Below are 13880 nucleotides of genomic sequence, written 5' to 3' on the forward strand. Positions count from 1 at the left end.
TTAGCACAAGAGATGTTTATTGGCAGAGCAGGACACCATTGTCAATATTTGAAATAAAAGGCTCCCACACAACTTACATCTGAGGCAGCTGCACACCTCCACACCACTAGATGGCAGCATTCTTTTTAATGCTTCCTGGGCAAAGAAGAGCAACATGCCTACGTAGTTTCTCTTGCTGTGGCAGCACCAATCAGCCACCCATGGCTGGTGGGCACACAGTTGCAGCAGTAGCTAAAGCAGAGTGCTTGGTGCCTTCCAGATATTTTGGGCCACAACTCCCATCAGTTGTCACCTGGGACCAATGGGAGTTGTGGTCCAAAACATATGGAGGGTACCATATTGGGGAGCCACTATACAGTGGTTTTAGAAATGGGCAGGCAAGACCCCATCACCTCTAAATTATCCCCAGTTCCATAGTTCCTGGTGTGTGTGGGGAGTACACTCTTTTTTTCAACTGTTTTTTTACAACATTCCTGGCTTCTTGGAATCTCAATACTGCACTAAGGGAGCCCCACTGCTTTCACGAGACCCCAATTCCATGGGTTCTGGGAGGGGTCTCGGAAGCTACAACAGCTTTAAAATGAGTTGGCCTGTTACTGGTGACACCTCTTAACTCTGATCCTAATAGTTCATCTCTTTTATAGCAATATATTAGTTTTCTGTATATACACATATGTAGGTATGTACACATGAGTCAGCTGAATCAACAAGGAACACGGGGTGCGGTTTGAGGGGTGCTGGCAAGTGGGTTGTCCATCTAGAGGGGTTTCTTGGCCCCAATGTGAGCCGTAAAAAGGTATAGTGCTGTCAAAGGCATTTTAACTGTCACTGGTTCCTCCTGCAATGAACTCTGGGTACACTGTGTAGAAGTGTCCCCTGCTTCCTCAAACTAACTTCCGGTTCCCACAGTTCCTTGGCTGGGAGACACACCCATTAATAAGGTCTGGGGATTTTGTTTTGTTTAAAGTTTAAAGTGCAGGGTAGACACACCCAAAAGAAAACGATACCACTGTCAAAAAACACAGCTTTCTTTTAGAAAAGAGAGATGGGGGAGAGTGGGGTGGTCAGACCTTCTCTCGATCTGTTGATCCTGCTTTTCATTAGAGTTGGATAGGGATGCCGGATCCAAAAGAACAAGGCAGCCAAAAAAAAGATGTGTTCAGATTAGTTATTTGCCCCAATGGCAATTTTCCGCCGTGCTCCATGCTGATGTTTTGCTGCTGCGCTGTCTGCACTGGTGGCTCAGCACACAGCTAATCTTCAGCGTGGACAACATGCACGTACCATGGCTGTTTCAGAAGCAGAGGCACAATCTTGCTGTACTCTCAGCTGGCAAGCTAGAGGCATGTCTGCACAGGAGTTTCTCCCTGGACACTCAAGCGTGCTCATTCAGCATCCCTGCTCCCTCTCCTCAGCTCCAAGTGGCAGAACTGCGGTATTACAAGATGGAAGAGTCCACAAAACTATGGCCAACACTACATTCTTCTCCCCCGCCCAGATTTTTGGTTGTGCCCTAAGCTGTTCCCATGTGGACATGGCCTAGGTTGGGGAACCAGTGGCCCTCCAGATGTTACTGGACTCCAAGCAGGGCCAACGACTCAGGATGATGGGGGAAGGGAAATGGATACTGTTACGCTGCCTATGTGGGGATCCACACCACATTTTTAAGCCATACCTTCTTCACTTAACAGCCATGGCTTCCCCCAAATAATCCTGGGAACTATTGTTAGTTAAGGATGCTGTGAGGGGTCTCCTAATAACCCTGGGCAGCCTCTTAACCAACTACAGTTCCTAGAATTCTTGAGGGAAGCCATGAAGGATAAGGGAACTTTAAATGGATGCTGTGAATGTGAGGGAAATCAAGAAGGTTCGCTCCAAGCCTCACAAAGCCAGCTGGATTTTTCACAAAATGGGTTTTCAAAGCAACTGATGCAAGGAGAATTTTTTTTTAAAAAACCCAATTAGAACAGAGCCACTTTTCAATCTGAGGCAGAGGGTGCAAACATTTCCCCAGAAGTCAAAACAAGTGAGGGCAAAAAGTTGATCTGAATTTTGTCCTGACAACCTATGAAACAACCAGGTCGCTCCTCTCCCAAGTTCCATGCACTCCTCAAAAAATAAAAACAAACTTACTGTTACACAGTGGTTCAAATCCAGGAATACAAGAAAAATTAAAATTTAAACATCTTTTAAATAGCTTATAGGACATTTCCTATAAGAGCAAAGTGCTTTTAAGACCAAAAAAAAAAAAAAAAAAAAAGATCCTTAGACATGAATTATTTTTAACATAACAGAGCAATGAGAAACTTCATCTTCCTTAACTAAATCAACTTTGGAAAAGGAAAAAAGGGGTGGGGGCAGGAAAGCGGCTGGGATTTCACTCTTTTGGCACTTTGAAGTTGTCCTTCTCTTTCCGGATGGCACCCATTGTCCGGATGGGGTCTCCTTCCCTGGCATGTTGCTGCACTGTTGGCTCCCTGCCAAAAGAAGGAAAATGGCGCATGTAGGTGACAGGAGATTACAGGCTATTTGGTTTGTTGAAAATGGAATAACTACGGCACCATCTGCTCCACTCATTTAAAGAACTGTGATCCGCTTTAAGCAGTCATGGCTTCCCCTAAGGAATCCTGGGAATGGTAGTTTGTTCAGGGTGCTGGGAACTGCAGCTCTGTGAGGAGTTTCCTAACAACTTTCCAATCCAATCACAGCTCAGTTGGAGGAGAGGAGTGCTGGCTGACAGACAAGCCATGCTGCTCAACAAAAAGCTGCTCCCAGGATTCTTTGGGGGAAGCCATGATTGTTTGAAGTGGCTCTTTAAATGTATGGTGTGAATATGGGCAAAGTTATTTTGTTCAGAGAATTCCACAAGCACCTCTACCTGGGAGTAAAAAATACAATGGGTATTACCCAGCCAAGTTGTACTTAGAAAATTCTTCCACTGAAAGAAATGGACCTAAGTTAGCCATGTCCATTAATTTCAATGGTTCTACTCCGAATATCCATACAGTTTTGGAAAACTAATAGTACCTAGAGACCGTTGCATGTGATTATGGACACACCCAGTGTTGCATATGCACAACACTGTTGTAAGCCACAACCAGACAGCAGGTACAATGAAGGAAAATGGAGGGTCCAGGACACTTACTCTGACTTGTCCATGCCATACATGGACGCAACTACCACCAGGTTGTGAAAAACTGCCTGTTTAGCTGGCTCATAAGAAGCAACTCAACACATGTATGTATGGCAAGCTTTTCTTTTGGCCTGGGGGCCGCATTGACCCTTGGCTAACCACCCAAGGGCCACATGCACACACACAGACTCTCTGCAACAGCTGGAGGAGCTTCTTGCCCTTCTGTGCTCCTCAAATGATCAAAGTAATCACTGGGATGGGGCTGTTTTGCTGGGCTTCAACCCCCCCCCCCCATCCCAGCGCTGTGCCTGCTTAAAAATAATGTATAATTTTCAAAAATAGACAAATATAGTACTTGGATGCCGGACTTCAGCAAATTAAGATTCTCACTTTCAAAGAGACTGACCACTCCCATCTCACGAAACCAATTCCACTCAAGCCATGGACCCACAGCTGCAGTTCCTCAGAACGCAGGACACCCTTCCCCACACCTTCTCCTTCCCAAAGCGTCATCCTCAAACACAAATTACCTGACTCTCATGAACGGGTTGTAGGTGAATTCTTCGCCAATGGTCGACGGGATAGTCGGCTCCCCACCATCGTATTTTGCCTAGGGGAATCATAAATTGTAGACTTGGAAGGGATCCAAAGGTTTATTGAGTCCAACCCCACTGCAAGGAGACTTCCAAAAGTGCTTTGGGGTATGCCTACACCCCCTGATCCTGAATGCTCAGTTTTCATCTACTAGAAATTTTGGAAACTCCTCTGTCTGTTCAAGATGCATTTGGATATTTAAGATATCCAACCAAGTGTTGCATGATGGTGCCTGAGATCAAAGAGCAGGTGTTCATAGAATCATAGCTAAAGAATCCTTGACAGATGGCTAACTAAGCTCTTTTTAAAAACCTCCAGTGAAGGAGCATCCACCACCTTCCAATATTCCTCCAGGTTTGGATACAACTGAATGTCATTTTGAACCAAGATGACAGACTCGAACCTTTTAAAACCAGTTTTTACCTAAGTTTTTGATTATGGTTCCTGAGATCAATGTGCAGGTTTTTGTCTAATTTGGCTACAACTGGACGCTATTTTGAATCAAGATGGTGAAATGCATTTTTTCAAAAGTGTTGTCTTTAACATAGTGATTTCATCAAAATGATCTTTTGGTTTCTTGGGATTCCCAAGTGAGGCTGGGTACAAGGCTGCTGCTGAAAAACAGCATTAAACCCTTGATCCTTTTTCTAAGGGAGGTGAAAGGAACGGAAAAAAAGCTCCCGCCTTCCAGAGATCTAGCCAATGACAGCAAAGGCATTCAGGCAGCCGTCACTTTTGGAAAAAACAGTATTCCGTTTGACGAAGGCTCTGTTGACATTAGAACTTGCATTGTTTGCTCAGTGTTCAGTTACCTGCCACGCCCACCCACCTATAATGAGTCATTAGCCCTCACCCTCCCAACCCCCACAAAACCCACCCCTGCCCATTTTGGCTACAGGCCTGGACTAGCACTGCCGGAGTAAAGGAATCAAACTGGCACTGCCTGTCCCAATGGCATGGGGTGCGGAAGGGAACAGAGGCTGCCCACTGACTGATCTCCTCTCCAGGAATGAGAAGCCCATCTTGCCTTTGCCCAGGAGAGTTTTCGCTGGATCGCGCTGTTGTTGGGCTCAACATGCCGGGCAAACTTTAAGTTGTTGATGGTGTATTCGTGACCACAGTAGACTTTCTGGAAAGGAAGGAAGAAGAGGAGGAAGGCAGTTAAAAGTCACTGAAGGCCTTGAGGAAGGGCAGTAGCTCAGTGGTAGAGCATCTGCTCTGCAGACAGAAGGTCCCTAGTTCAATCCTCAATAGGACTGGGAAAGTAGAAGGACTCAGTAGAATGCAGCTTTCTATTTAAACCAGAGTCATGGGGGCTGGAACTTTTCTGTATTTTTAGGGAAAGGAACATAGCTCAGGGGTAGATCTTTGCATGCAGAAGGTCTCAGGCTCAAACCCCGACATCTCCAGGTAGGGTTGGGAATGTCCCCTGCCTGAAATCCTGGAGGGCTACTGCCAGTCAGTGTCAACAGTACTGAGCTGTATGGACCACTGCTTCTGTCTCAGTGTAAGGCAGCTTCCCACACCCCTAAGTTGCAAGACAACCGCTTTTTGTGCCTAATTCTGAGGTTTTCAGCAGACCGTCATGCTGAAGGAAGAAGATGATCCTGGTCAGGCACCTTGCTGCTTTGCTTGATGCTCACATAACTTTACTCTCAACTCTGTCCCTTTGCCAGCCAGTTGATGGAGGGGCGCCCAGCCATTTTTCCTCTGGTGCCAAGCCACTTCCTTTGTTCCCTTAATGGTCTATTACCTAGGCTATCAGGAAGTTAGCCTGGCTATTCCAGGAATTAGAGGGGTCTTGGCATGCAGCCCACTCCCCCCCCCCATCTCACAACAATATATACCTGATGGCTCTGAGGTGAACAGCAGGATTAAAAACTCTCCGGCCAGCCCAGTGCCCCAATGGGGAGGCAATTCATACTTTTCCATTGCTTTGCCTAACATGAGGGCCAGGTCTGTCTTTTAACTGTTCCCCAGGAAAAGGTTATTTTGCTTCCTGGTTGGACAATGCAAGAGCTGGGTGGGGCTACTGGATGCTCTGTTTTTTTATATCTGTTTCATTTGGATATAACTAACCCTTCTTTTGGCCTCAGGGCTGCATTCATGCTTGGCTAACCCTTGGGGTGGGGTGGCACATGCCAGTGGTGGGTGTAATCACCTCACACACTCTCTTGCACAATCTCTCTCTCACACACACCAGCTGACCTGCACAGATCAGCTGAGAAACGGGATATCACCTCTGCCCCTGTGAATCAAATCATCAATCTGATGACCAGGGAGGGAAGGGGCATCATCTGTATTCCCCATCAGGGTGCTGGGCTCCCAACCTCAGCTCTGTGCCTTCTTTTTGCCAACACCACCAGAATCTGTGGGATATTTTTGGAGGGGAATGGGAAAATGTGCTTGTTGCCGGGTAGGTCAAACCACCAAATGCGGGGTTAGCCACCCCTGGCTTATCTGTTGTTGCTTCCCACAAAATGTTTTGGGAGCTGTAGATTGGCCTGGTTGACAAGAGTCCTCTAAGAACACAGTTACCAAAGTTAATTGTCTTTAGTAGGGAACAAACACACCCGACCCAAACAGGGAGCTTTTGCGTGGTACCGTTTCTGGAGGGAGTCGCCCCAAGATCTCAATAAGGGCTCTGTACATTTCCTCGGGCGTTCCTTCAAAGAATTTCCCACAGCCTGCAACAAACAGTGTGTCACCTAGAGAAGGGAGAGAGAGAGGAGAATGAACACACTTTAACGATCTCACTAAAGAACCAGGAATTGGGAGCACCGTGGTGGAAAAGGGTAAACCAGGAAGGAGATTCTGCTGAGGCAGAGGTGAGAAACTTCAACAGTAGGGACTAGAAGCTTGCAGTGAGTGACAAAGAATCAGCATAATGACTTGAGCCACAGCTGAGTGACCAGCAGACCCAGAACTGTGTGCGGTCTCTAAATGCTATTGAATGTGGTTCTCCATTGCTTCCTGAGGTTGCTCTCCGTTCTTCCATCCTGCAAGTGTTCATCCCCTCCCTGTTCAATTTCCTCCTAAATTTTCATGGCATATTACTGGATTAAAATAAAATGGATTTTTTTTTTTATGGTGCTCCTGTAAGTTAATTAGATTTCCAAATGTGCCCCAAAATATGAGGACCCATGAGACCAATCTTCCTGGAGAATGGGATCTTAAACTCTAAAGGTGGGGTGGGGGTAGCAAAGTGACGGAGCACTCACTGTAGAGCACCCACATTTAGAAGGTCGGGAGGACGGACAGATCTGTTCAGGGTGACACTTGCACACTGGAAAAAGGGCTATGAAGTGAGAAAATGTGTCAAGATGCAGAAGGCAGTTCTTGGATTCAAGAAGCAAAGTGGCAGATCACATGCTTTGACCAACACCTAACCAGCTGAACGTGTTTGGTTACACCCAGATGAAGGCTGTGGGGTGGCCAACACCCAACCAGACAAACGCATTGGGTGAAGCCAGATTAAGACATCAGGAGGGCAGAGGGAACATCTTCATGTAAGAGAATGGGAAGAGTCAACTCGATCAGAACAGCGGCCCATCGACTCTAGCATCTTGTTCTCATACAGTGGCCAGCCAGATACCTGTGGGAAACCTGCAAGCAGGATCAATGTCCACCTGCAATTCACAGCAGCTGGTATTCAGGGACATACTGCCTGCAGGCATGGAGGCAGAGCACAGCCATTGTGGCAAGGAACCATTAATAGCTCCATCCTTCATGAATTTGCCCAATCCTCTTTCCAAGCCATCCAAGTTGGCTGCTACTGCTGCCTCCGGTGGGAGCAAGCTCCACAGCTTAACTCTGTGCTGTGTGAAGGGTTTTTCTTTCATTTGTCCTGAATCTTCCAACATTCAGCTTCATCACAAGTCCACAGAAGGGGAAAAGCTTTTCTCTATCCATTTCTTCTATGCCATACAAAAGGTGAGTGAGGAGGGACATGAATTTTTAAAAGCCCCAAATGCTGCAACCGTCCCTCGTGATCATTTTGACTGCACTTATCTGAATATTTTCCAATTCTACATTATCATTTTAATAATATTTTCACAAAGGCAATCCCTGCACTCTCTTTGGGGGGTGGGTTAGGTTGCAACACCCCCCCCCATGTTGCTCAAGCTCCTGAGGTCAAGGCAAAAGAAGTGCCCCCAAACCCTCACCTGTGAACACAGCAGGCGGCTCGGAGCTGTTTGGCTTGGTCACAAAATAGCAAATGTGTCCAGAAGTGTGGCAGGGAGTCGAGAGGCATTTCACGTTAAGAGATCCAACCTAAAAAAAGGTGGAAAAGCTCAAGTCATTGAGGGGGAAAGCAAAGGGGCAGATAAACCACAATTGCCCACCAAGGGCACGACCGCTCCGCACCAACATGGCGAATCTCAGATTGGTAACACCCACAGGGGTGAAGAGAAGCAGAGGGGTGGGGATGAGGAGGAAAGGAACCCTAAAAACTGATGCAAGCCAATGACTATGGTCTAGTATTGTGTGTTTTGAGTAGTCATGACTTGCGCCCACTTCTTGGTTGCACAGAACTCTTTGTCAGGCAAGATTGGAAGCTTGACTAATTCTCAGCTGTAAGAAGCACCCATGACAGCTATGCAGCCTCGGTCATTCCAGCAGGAGAAAGGGTCTGAGATTTTCAGCAACTCACCACGAACAGCGACTGGGGAAATCAGGCTTGCTTTATCCACAGGGGGCAATGAACGCCTGTGTGGGAGGGCTATGAAATCACCCATTAAAGGCTGCATTAGATATGATGTTAATCACACAAGTGGTCCTCCGCAAAGGTTTGCTTTTTCTTTAGTATTTAGCAGTTGCACCCCTTATGTCCCCCCCCCCCCGTAAATCACAGTACAGTGGAGGAGGGTCTTGCCCTTGGACCTCCACTGCAGTTTCGATCCACCTCCTTCCACAGCTACTTAGTAAATTTAAAAAAGAAAGCAAGTAGGCAAGGATCAATCAGCTGGTTAACATCACATCTAGTTTGACCTTCAGGATTGTCTTTAGCTGAGCTTTACTCAGACTAGACCCAATGAGATTAAGGGAGCTATGTTAGCCCATGTTCATTAACTTCAATGGGTCTACTCAGAGCAGGGCTAGCATCAGATACAACCCTAAGCTCCCAGCTACCAAAAACACTTGCGCAAGTAACCAGTATTTGGAGCCAGCAAGATGCGTCCATTTCCCCCGCTGGAGAGGTCTGTGATACTCCACAAAGCCTGCATCTGGGCTGGGGAACATGACATTGGACCCCAACTACCAGCAGCCCACATGGCTGAAAGTGGTGAGTGATGGGCGTTGGAGTCCAGTAAGGAGTGGAGGGCAGCAGATTTCCCATCTCTGACCTACATCATTGCAAAAGTAGATCTAGTTCAAGTTATCGCTCTATCTACCCTGTAAAGCACGGGAGGCTAACCTGTGTCGCTCTAGATATTGTAGTTGGACTCCAGCTCTAACCAGCCCCAGCTAGCATGGCCAATGGTCAGGGACAATGAAGAGTCCAGCAACCTCTGGAAGACCATGGGTTAGCCACCCCTGTGATGAAGGCCACCTCTGGGCTAGTTGACATGGCAGCTTCTTAAGGAGGACAGGACCTCCTCGTTGCTTCTCCCAGGTGGCCTAAGCGGTCAACCACTGCTTGAGAACACCTCCTGAGCAAAAGCTGCTGGGAGGCTGTGCTGTGCATGGTTGCTGTGACATTAGTGCTTAGAGAAGGCCTTTGTTCACACGAAGTCTTTGTCAAGAGGCTGATATGGCAACAGACTGTGTGTCTTCTCATTTGCACTGTGCACATCTGCTTGTTTTATGGGCAAAACAGGGCCAAAAACAGAGGGATGGAAACTCTGTGGCACTTCTGGTGCGTCACACAACTCCCATGGGAGGCACCTGGTGCCACAGGGTGCTTGCCCCCTGTCTTCAAACAGGCCAAATGGCCGGGGAGTCACCCTGCTTAAGGAGGAAGCTCCCCCCCCCAAACCTCTCCTTCCTCGTGATAGCTCCATGCTTGTGGCAGGCGAAAAGGGCCATTCTGAGCCAGCACTGCAACTGTGCATTATGTGTTCATGTGCTTAAGCAAAATAGACAAACCAAACAAAAAACAGGAATTTCAGGTCAGGAAGTCCATCTTCCACAAGCAGAGAGCTGCCACGTGCAAAGGACATTTGTGTGGGGAGGAAACGGCGACAAAAACGCAATTGCCATGTTCCAGGGCCTTCGTGCGTCTCAGTGCTCAAACGGAACACATGATTTCAGTGGATGTTTTGGGCAAACGTATTTCCCCCGTTTCTTTCTTTTTACCTGAAATGACATAAGATGAGAGACTTTCTGGGTCAAGGCTCCAACCCTGCTATCTCCCCCGTACACTTGTAACCCCGGCTCCATCTTTACAAGTTTCTCATTGCCACCAGCGTGGTCCCTAGAAGGTCAAAATGGTCAGACTTTGGAGCAAAACACACAAGAGGCAGTCTCTTACAATGTGCATCAAGCAAACAGCCTGAATCCTGCTTTTCTTTAAAGTTAAGCCATTGGTCCTTTTCTTTTTTTAAAAAAAAATGGAACTAATAGCCTCATCCTGTAGTCCAGGGGTGGCTACGGGGGTGGGGCAATGGTCCAAGGGCCTGCATCCACCCATGGACAACCCTTGGGGGGGGGCTGCATGTAGGTGTGGCAAAAATAGGTGTGGGTACCACACTGGCGCACAGGACACAAACACTGTAATGTGTGTAGGGGCTGGCTCTATCACTGGGCTGAGTGTGGCAGCCAATTTGAGGTATCATGAAAGGACAGCAAATTCTTATTTTTTAATTTATCAATAGGTTGGAATTAATCAACATAACTAATATAGGTCCATTAATTGCAATGGGGCTATTATTAGTAGAACTTACTTAGACACATAGTCACTGTATTTTTTATTCCCAGGTAAAGGTGCTTGTGAAATTTTCTGGACAAAATAACTAGGGCCGCATTCACTCTGTACATTTAAAGGACTATGACACCACTTTAAAAAGCCATGGCTTCGCCCAATGAATTTTTAAGGGTGCTGAGAGTTGTTAGGGGGCCCCTATTCCCCTCACCAGGCTACCATTTCCAGAGTGGCTTAACAATTTCCCATAGCAAACTACCACTCCCAGAATTCTTTGGGGGAAGCCATGGCTGTTCAAAGTGGCATCAGAAGTGCTTTAAATGTATGTTATAAATGTGGCATTGGTCAGACTTGGGTATTCTACACCTTAATTTGGAAGCAGGTTGTTGGGTGTTGCTGTTTCACCTCAGGCAGCAAAATGCCTTGGCCTGGCCTGGATAGCAAGCACCACAGTGGCTTTACAGCAAGGAGCTCATCCTGTTTCACACTAGAGAAAGTTGTGAGGAATACAAGGAAAGGAGGCTCAGGGGAAGAGATAAAGGGAGATGCATCAAGGCAATTCGATTGAGAGGAGGAAGTCCTTCTTGACTTCAAAATACAATTATTAAGGCCAATGTGGTGTTAAAATTAAATGATGCCCCCTCATAGACCTTAAATTTTATTTCCAAACAAAACTGAAGCTGGTTGAAATGTTGCGTGTTGAGAGGCAACTGGGTCGCAGGGTTTTGCTGAATTAATTAAACTAAATAGTTCTAACTAGATTCTGAATGAATGTGCAATTAATGGATACTATTTTGAATTTCATTGTGTTACCATCTTCTTTAGTGTGCAGTACAAACCACTATTCTGAATAATGCTTTTTATAGGGTAGGGAGCACTGGGGATGTGTTTATGGAACCAACGGGGCCATGGCCCAAAAAGGTTTCGGAACCACTAATGTATACCATGGCAGCCTCCTACAGCATGAAGCTGAACAGCACATACATCACCAAAGCACAAGACCTTTCCTTTACTTAAATCATATAACACAAAAGGGTTACCAGTGGTGATGCGTAGTAAGGACAGTGGTCAGTTTCACTCCATGCTTTCTGACTGCATCCACAACCTACAGACAGGAGGAAAAGGAAGGATATTTACCTTTTCACAAAATCTATTTGAGTCACAACCAGCTTTGTGGTTTAAGTGGATTCTGTGAGTCCTTAAGAGACATGTACTGCAAGGCTGGAAGGACAAATGCCCCCATACCCATCTCTTGCTGAATGGCCTGAAGATTTCACAACACTTAAATATATATATATATATTAAACACTTTCAACTTACCAAATCATCAGTCCAAATAACCAATTACATTATCCCCCCCCCAAGGACTTCCCTCAGCTCCCCTCTCTGATTTCTTTGCACATACTGTTCTTTGCATGTTATAAAATTGTACATATCCTTGCCTTATCTGTCATATGTTCTACTAATAAATTTATGGATGTTCAAAACCTGCCAAGGAGTCCAAATCATTTTGTTGTCTTTTTAGATAATTTGTAAAAAGTTCCCATTCATCCTTGAAGTCGCAATGTTCCTTGTCATGCAATTTATATGTCAATTTTGCCAGTTCCGCATAGCTCACCAGTTTTTCTTGCCACTATTGATTTCACAACACTTTCTACGGCTACATTCACGCCATCCATTAAAAGCACTGTTTACCGTCATGTCTTCCCCCAAATAATCCTGGGAGATGTAGTTTATTAAGGGTGCCAACAATTGCTAGGAAATCTCTTCGAAGAGCAAACAATTCACAGAATGGTTGAACGATCAACTTCCCAGGGAAATATGGGAATTTTAGCTGTGGGAGGGCGAGAGGAGAATCCTATCAGAACCCTTAGCAAATGACAAGTCCCACAATTCTTTCAAATGACTGTTGAAAGTGGTATCATGGTGCTTTAAATGGATGGTGCAAATGTGGCCTATCTTCAAAACCGTGGCTTATTATGGTCAATCTCATTTAGATGCCTGTTTGGACATAAGGAGTCCCTGAAAAAGGAAATACTAGGAACACCAGCAGTTTCCTTATACGGGTAGGAGAAAAGCAAATACATTTCTTTCTTTTGAGTCTGTAGTTAATGCATGTGATATTTTAAACTTGATGGTAGAAAAAAACCTCTCAAAGCCGTTGACAAAAAAAGACAAAACAATAAAATTATTACTAAAAATTTATAGCAATAATTGAAAACATACCCCAAAAAAAAAAAACAATAGACTGAAACAAATGAAAACTCACATCAACTTTCTAAACATCTGGGTAAAGGTAAAGGTACCCCTGCCCGTACGGGCCAGTCTTGACAGACTCTAGGGTTGTGCGCCCATCTCACTCAAAGAGGCCAAGGGCCAGCGCTGTCCGAAGACACTTCCGGGTCACGTGGCCAGCGTGACAACGCTGCTCTGGCGAGCCAGAGCCGCACACGGAAACGCCGTTTACCTTCCCGCTAGTAAGCGGTCCCTATTTATCTACTTGCACCCGAGAGTGCTTTCGAACTGCTAGGTTGGCAGACGCTGGGACCGAACAACGGGAGCGCACCCCGCCGCGGGGATTCGAACCGCCGACCTTTCGATCGGCAAGCCCTAGGTGCGTCCCAAAACATCTGGGTAGGCTTGTTTAAACAATGTTTTCAGCAGCTGCTAAAAAGAATACAGTGAAGGAGCCTGCTTGTTATCAATAGGCAGGGAGTTCCAAAGTATAGGTGCTGCCACACTAAACAACTGAGTTCTTACAAATGTGAAACAGTTATTATGCGGTCCTTGCAAGAGTGCCAATTCTGCCATCTGAAGTGGTCAAGTGGGCACATATTGGATAAAGTGATCTCATAGGTAAACTGGTCCCAAGTTATTAAGGGATTTATAGCCTAATAGAAAAACCTTGAACTTGTCTCGGTAGCAAATCGGCAACCAGTGCAGATCTCTGAGCACAGGTGTTATACGCTGACAAGGCCTCACTCCTGTCAGTAATCGTGCTGCAGCAGTCTGCACTAACTGCAGCTTCCAGATCAAGCACGAGGGGAGCCCCACCTAGACCCCCTCACTGACTAGCAGCAGCTTTCCAGGGTTTCCGGCAGGGGACATTCCTAACATCCCCTGGAGATAACAAGGGCCTTCTGCATACAAAGCAGGTGCTCTTAAGCAATGAGCTACGGCCCTGCCCTTTAGGAACACAAGTAGCTGCTTCATACAGAGTTAAGAGGATTGGATCCATTTAGCTCGGCACTGTGTACACTGACCAACTCTGCAAGTGTGGATCTGATC

The 13880-nt window shown here is 46.2% G+C and overlaps 1 protein-coding gene across 5 annotated transcripts in view; it reads right to left on the reverse strand.

Annotated features, from left to right (window-relative positions):
* The window catches only part of LOC310664726 (hydroxyacylglutathione hydrolase, mitochondrial), a 26242-nt gene continuing 12362 nt past the window's right edge, over positions 1-13880 (reverse strand). For 4 of the 5 annotated variants that reach the window (XM_083414265.1, XM_083414264.1, XM_083414266.1 and 1 more), the window contains exons 3-9: positions 11633-11697; positions 10028-10145; positions 7894-8002; positions 6332-6435; positions 4755-4856; positions 3664-3743; positions 1-2477 (exon numbers count right to left, since the gene is read on the reverse strand). In XM_083414265.1, coding sequence (XP_083270391.1) covers positions 2378-2477; positions 3664-3743; positions 4755-4856; positions 6332-6435; positions 7894-8002; positions 10028-10145; positions 11633-11697 — 678 coding nt within the window. In that variant the 3' untranslated portion in view covers positions 1-2377. The remainder of the gene's footprint in view (positions 2478-3663; positions 3744-4754; positions 4857-6331; positions 6436-7893; positions 8003-10027; positions 10146-11632; positions 11698-13880) is intronic. The other variant, XR_014505041.1, reaches the window with a different exon arrangement.

Source organism: Podarcis tiliguerta (genome assembly GCF_965153285.1).
Source record: "Podarcis tiliguerta genome assembly, chromosome: 14".
Taxonomy (NCBI): Eukaryota; Metazoa; Chordata; class Lepidosauria; order Squamata; family Lacertidae; genus Podarcis; species Podarcis tiliguerta.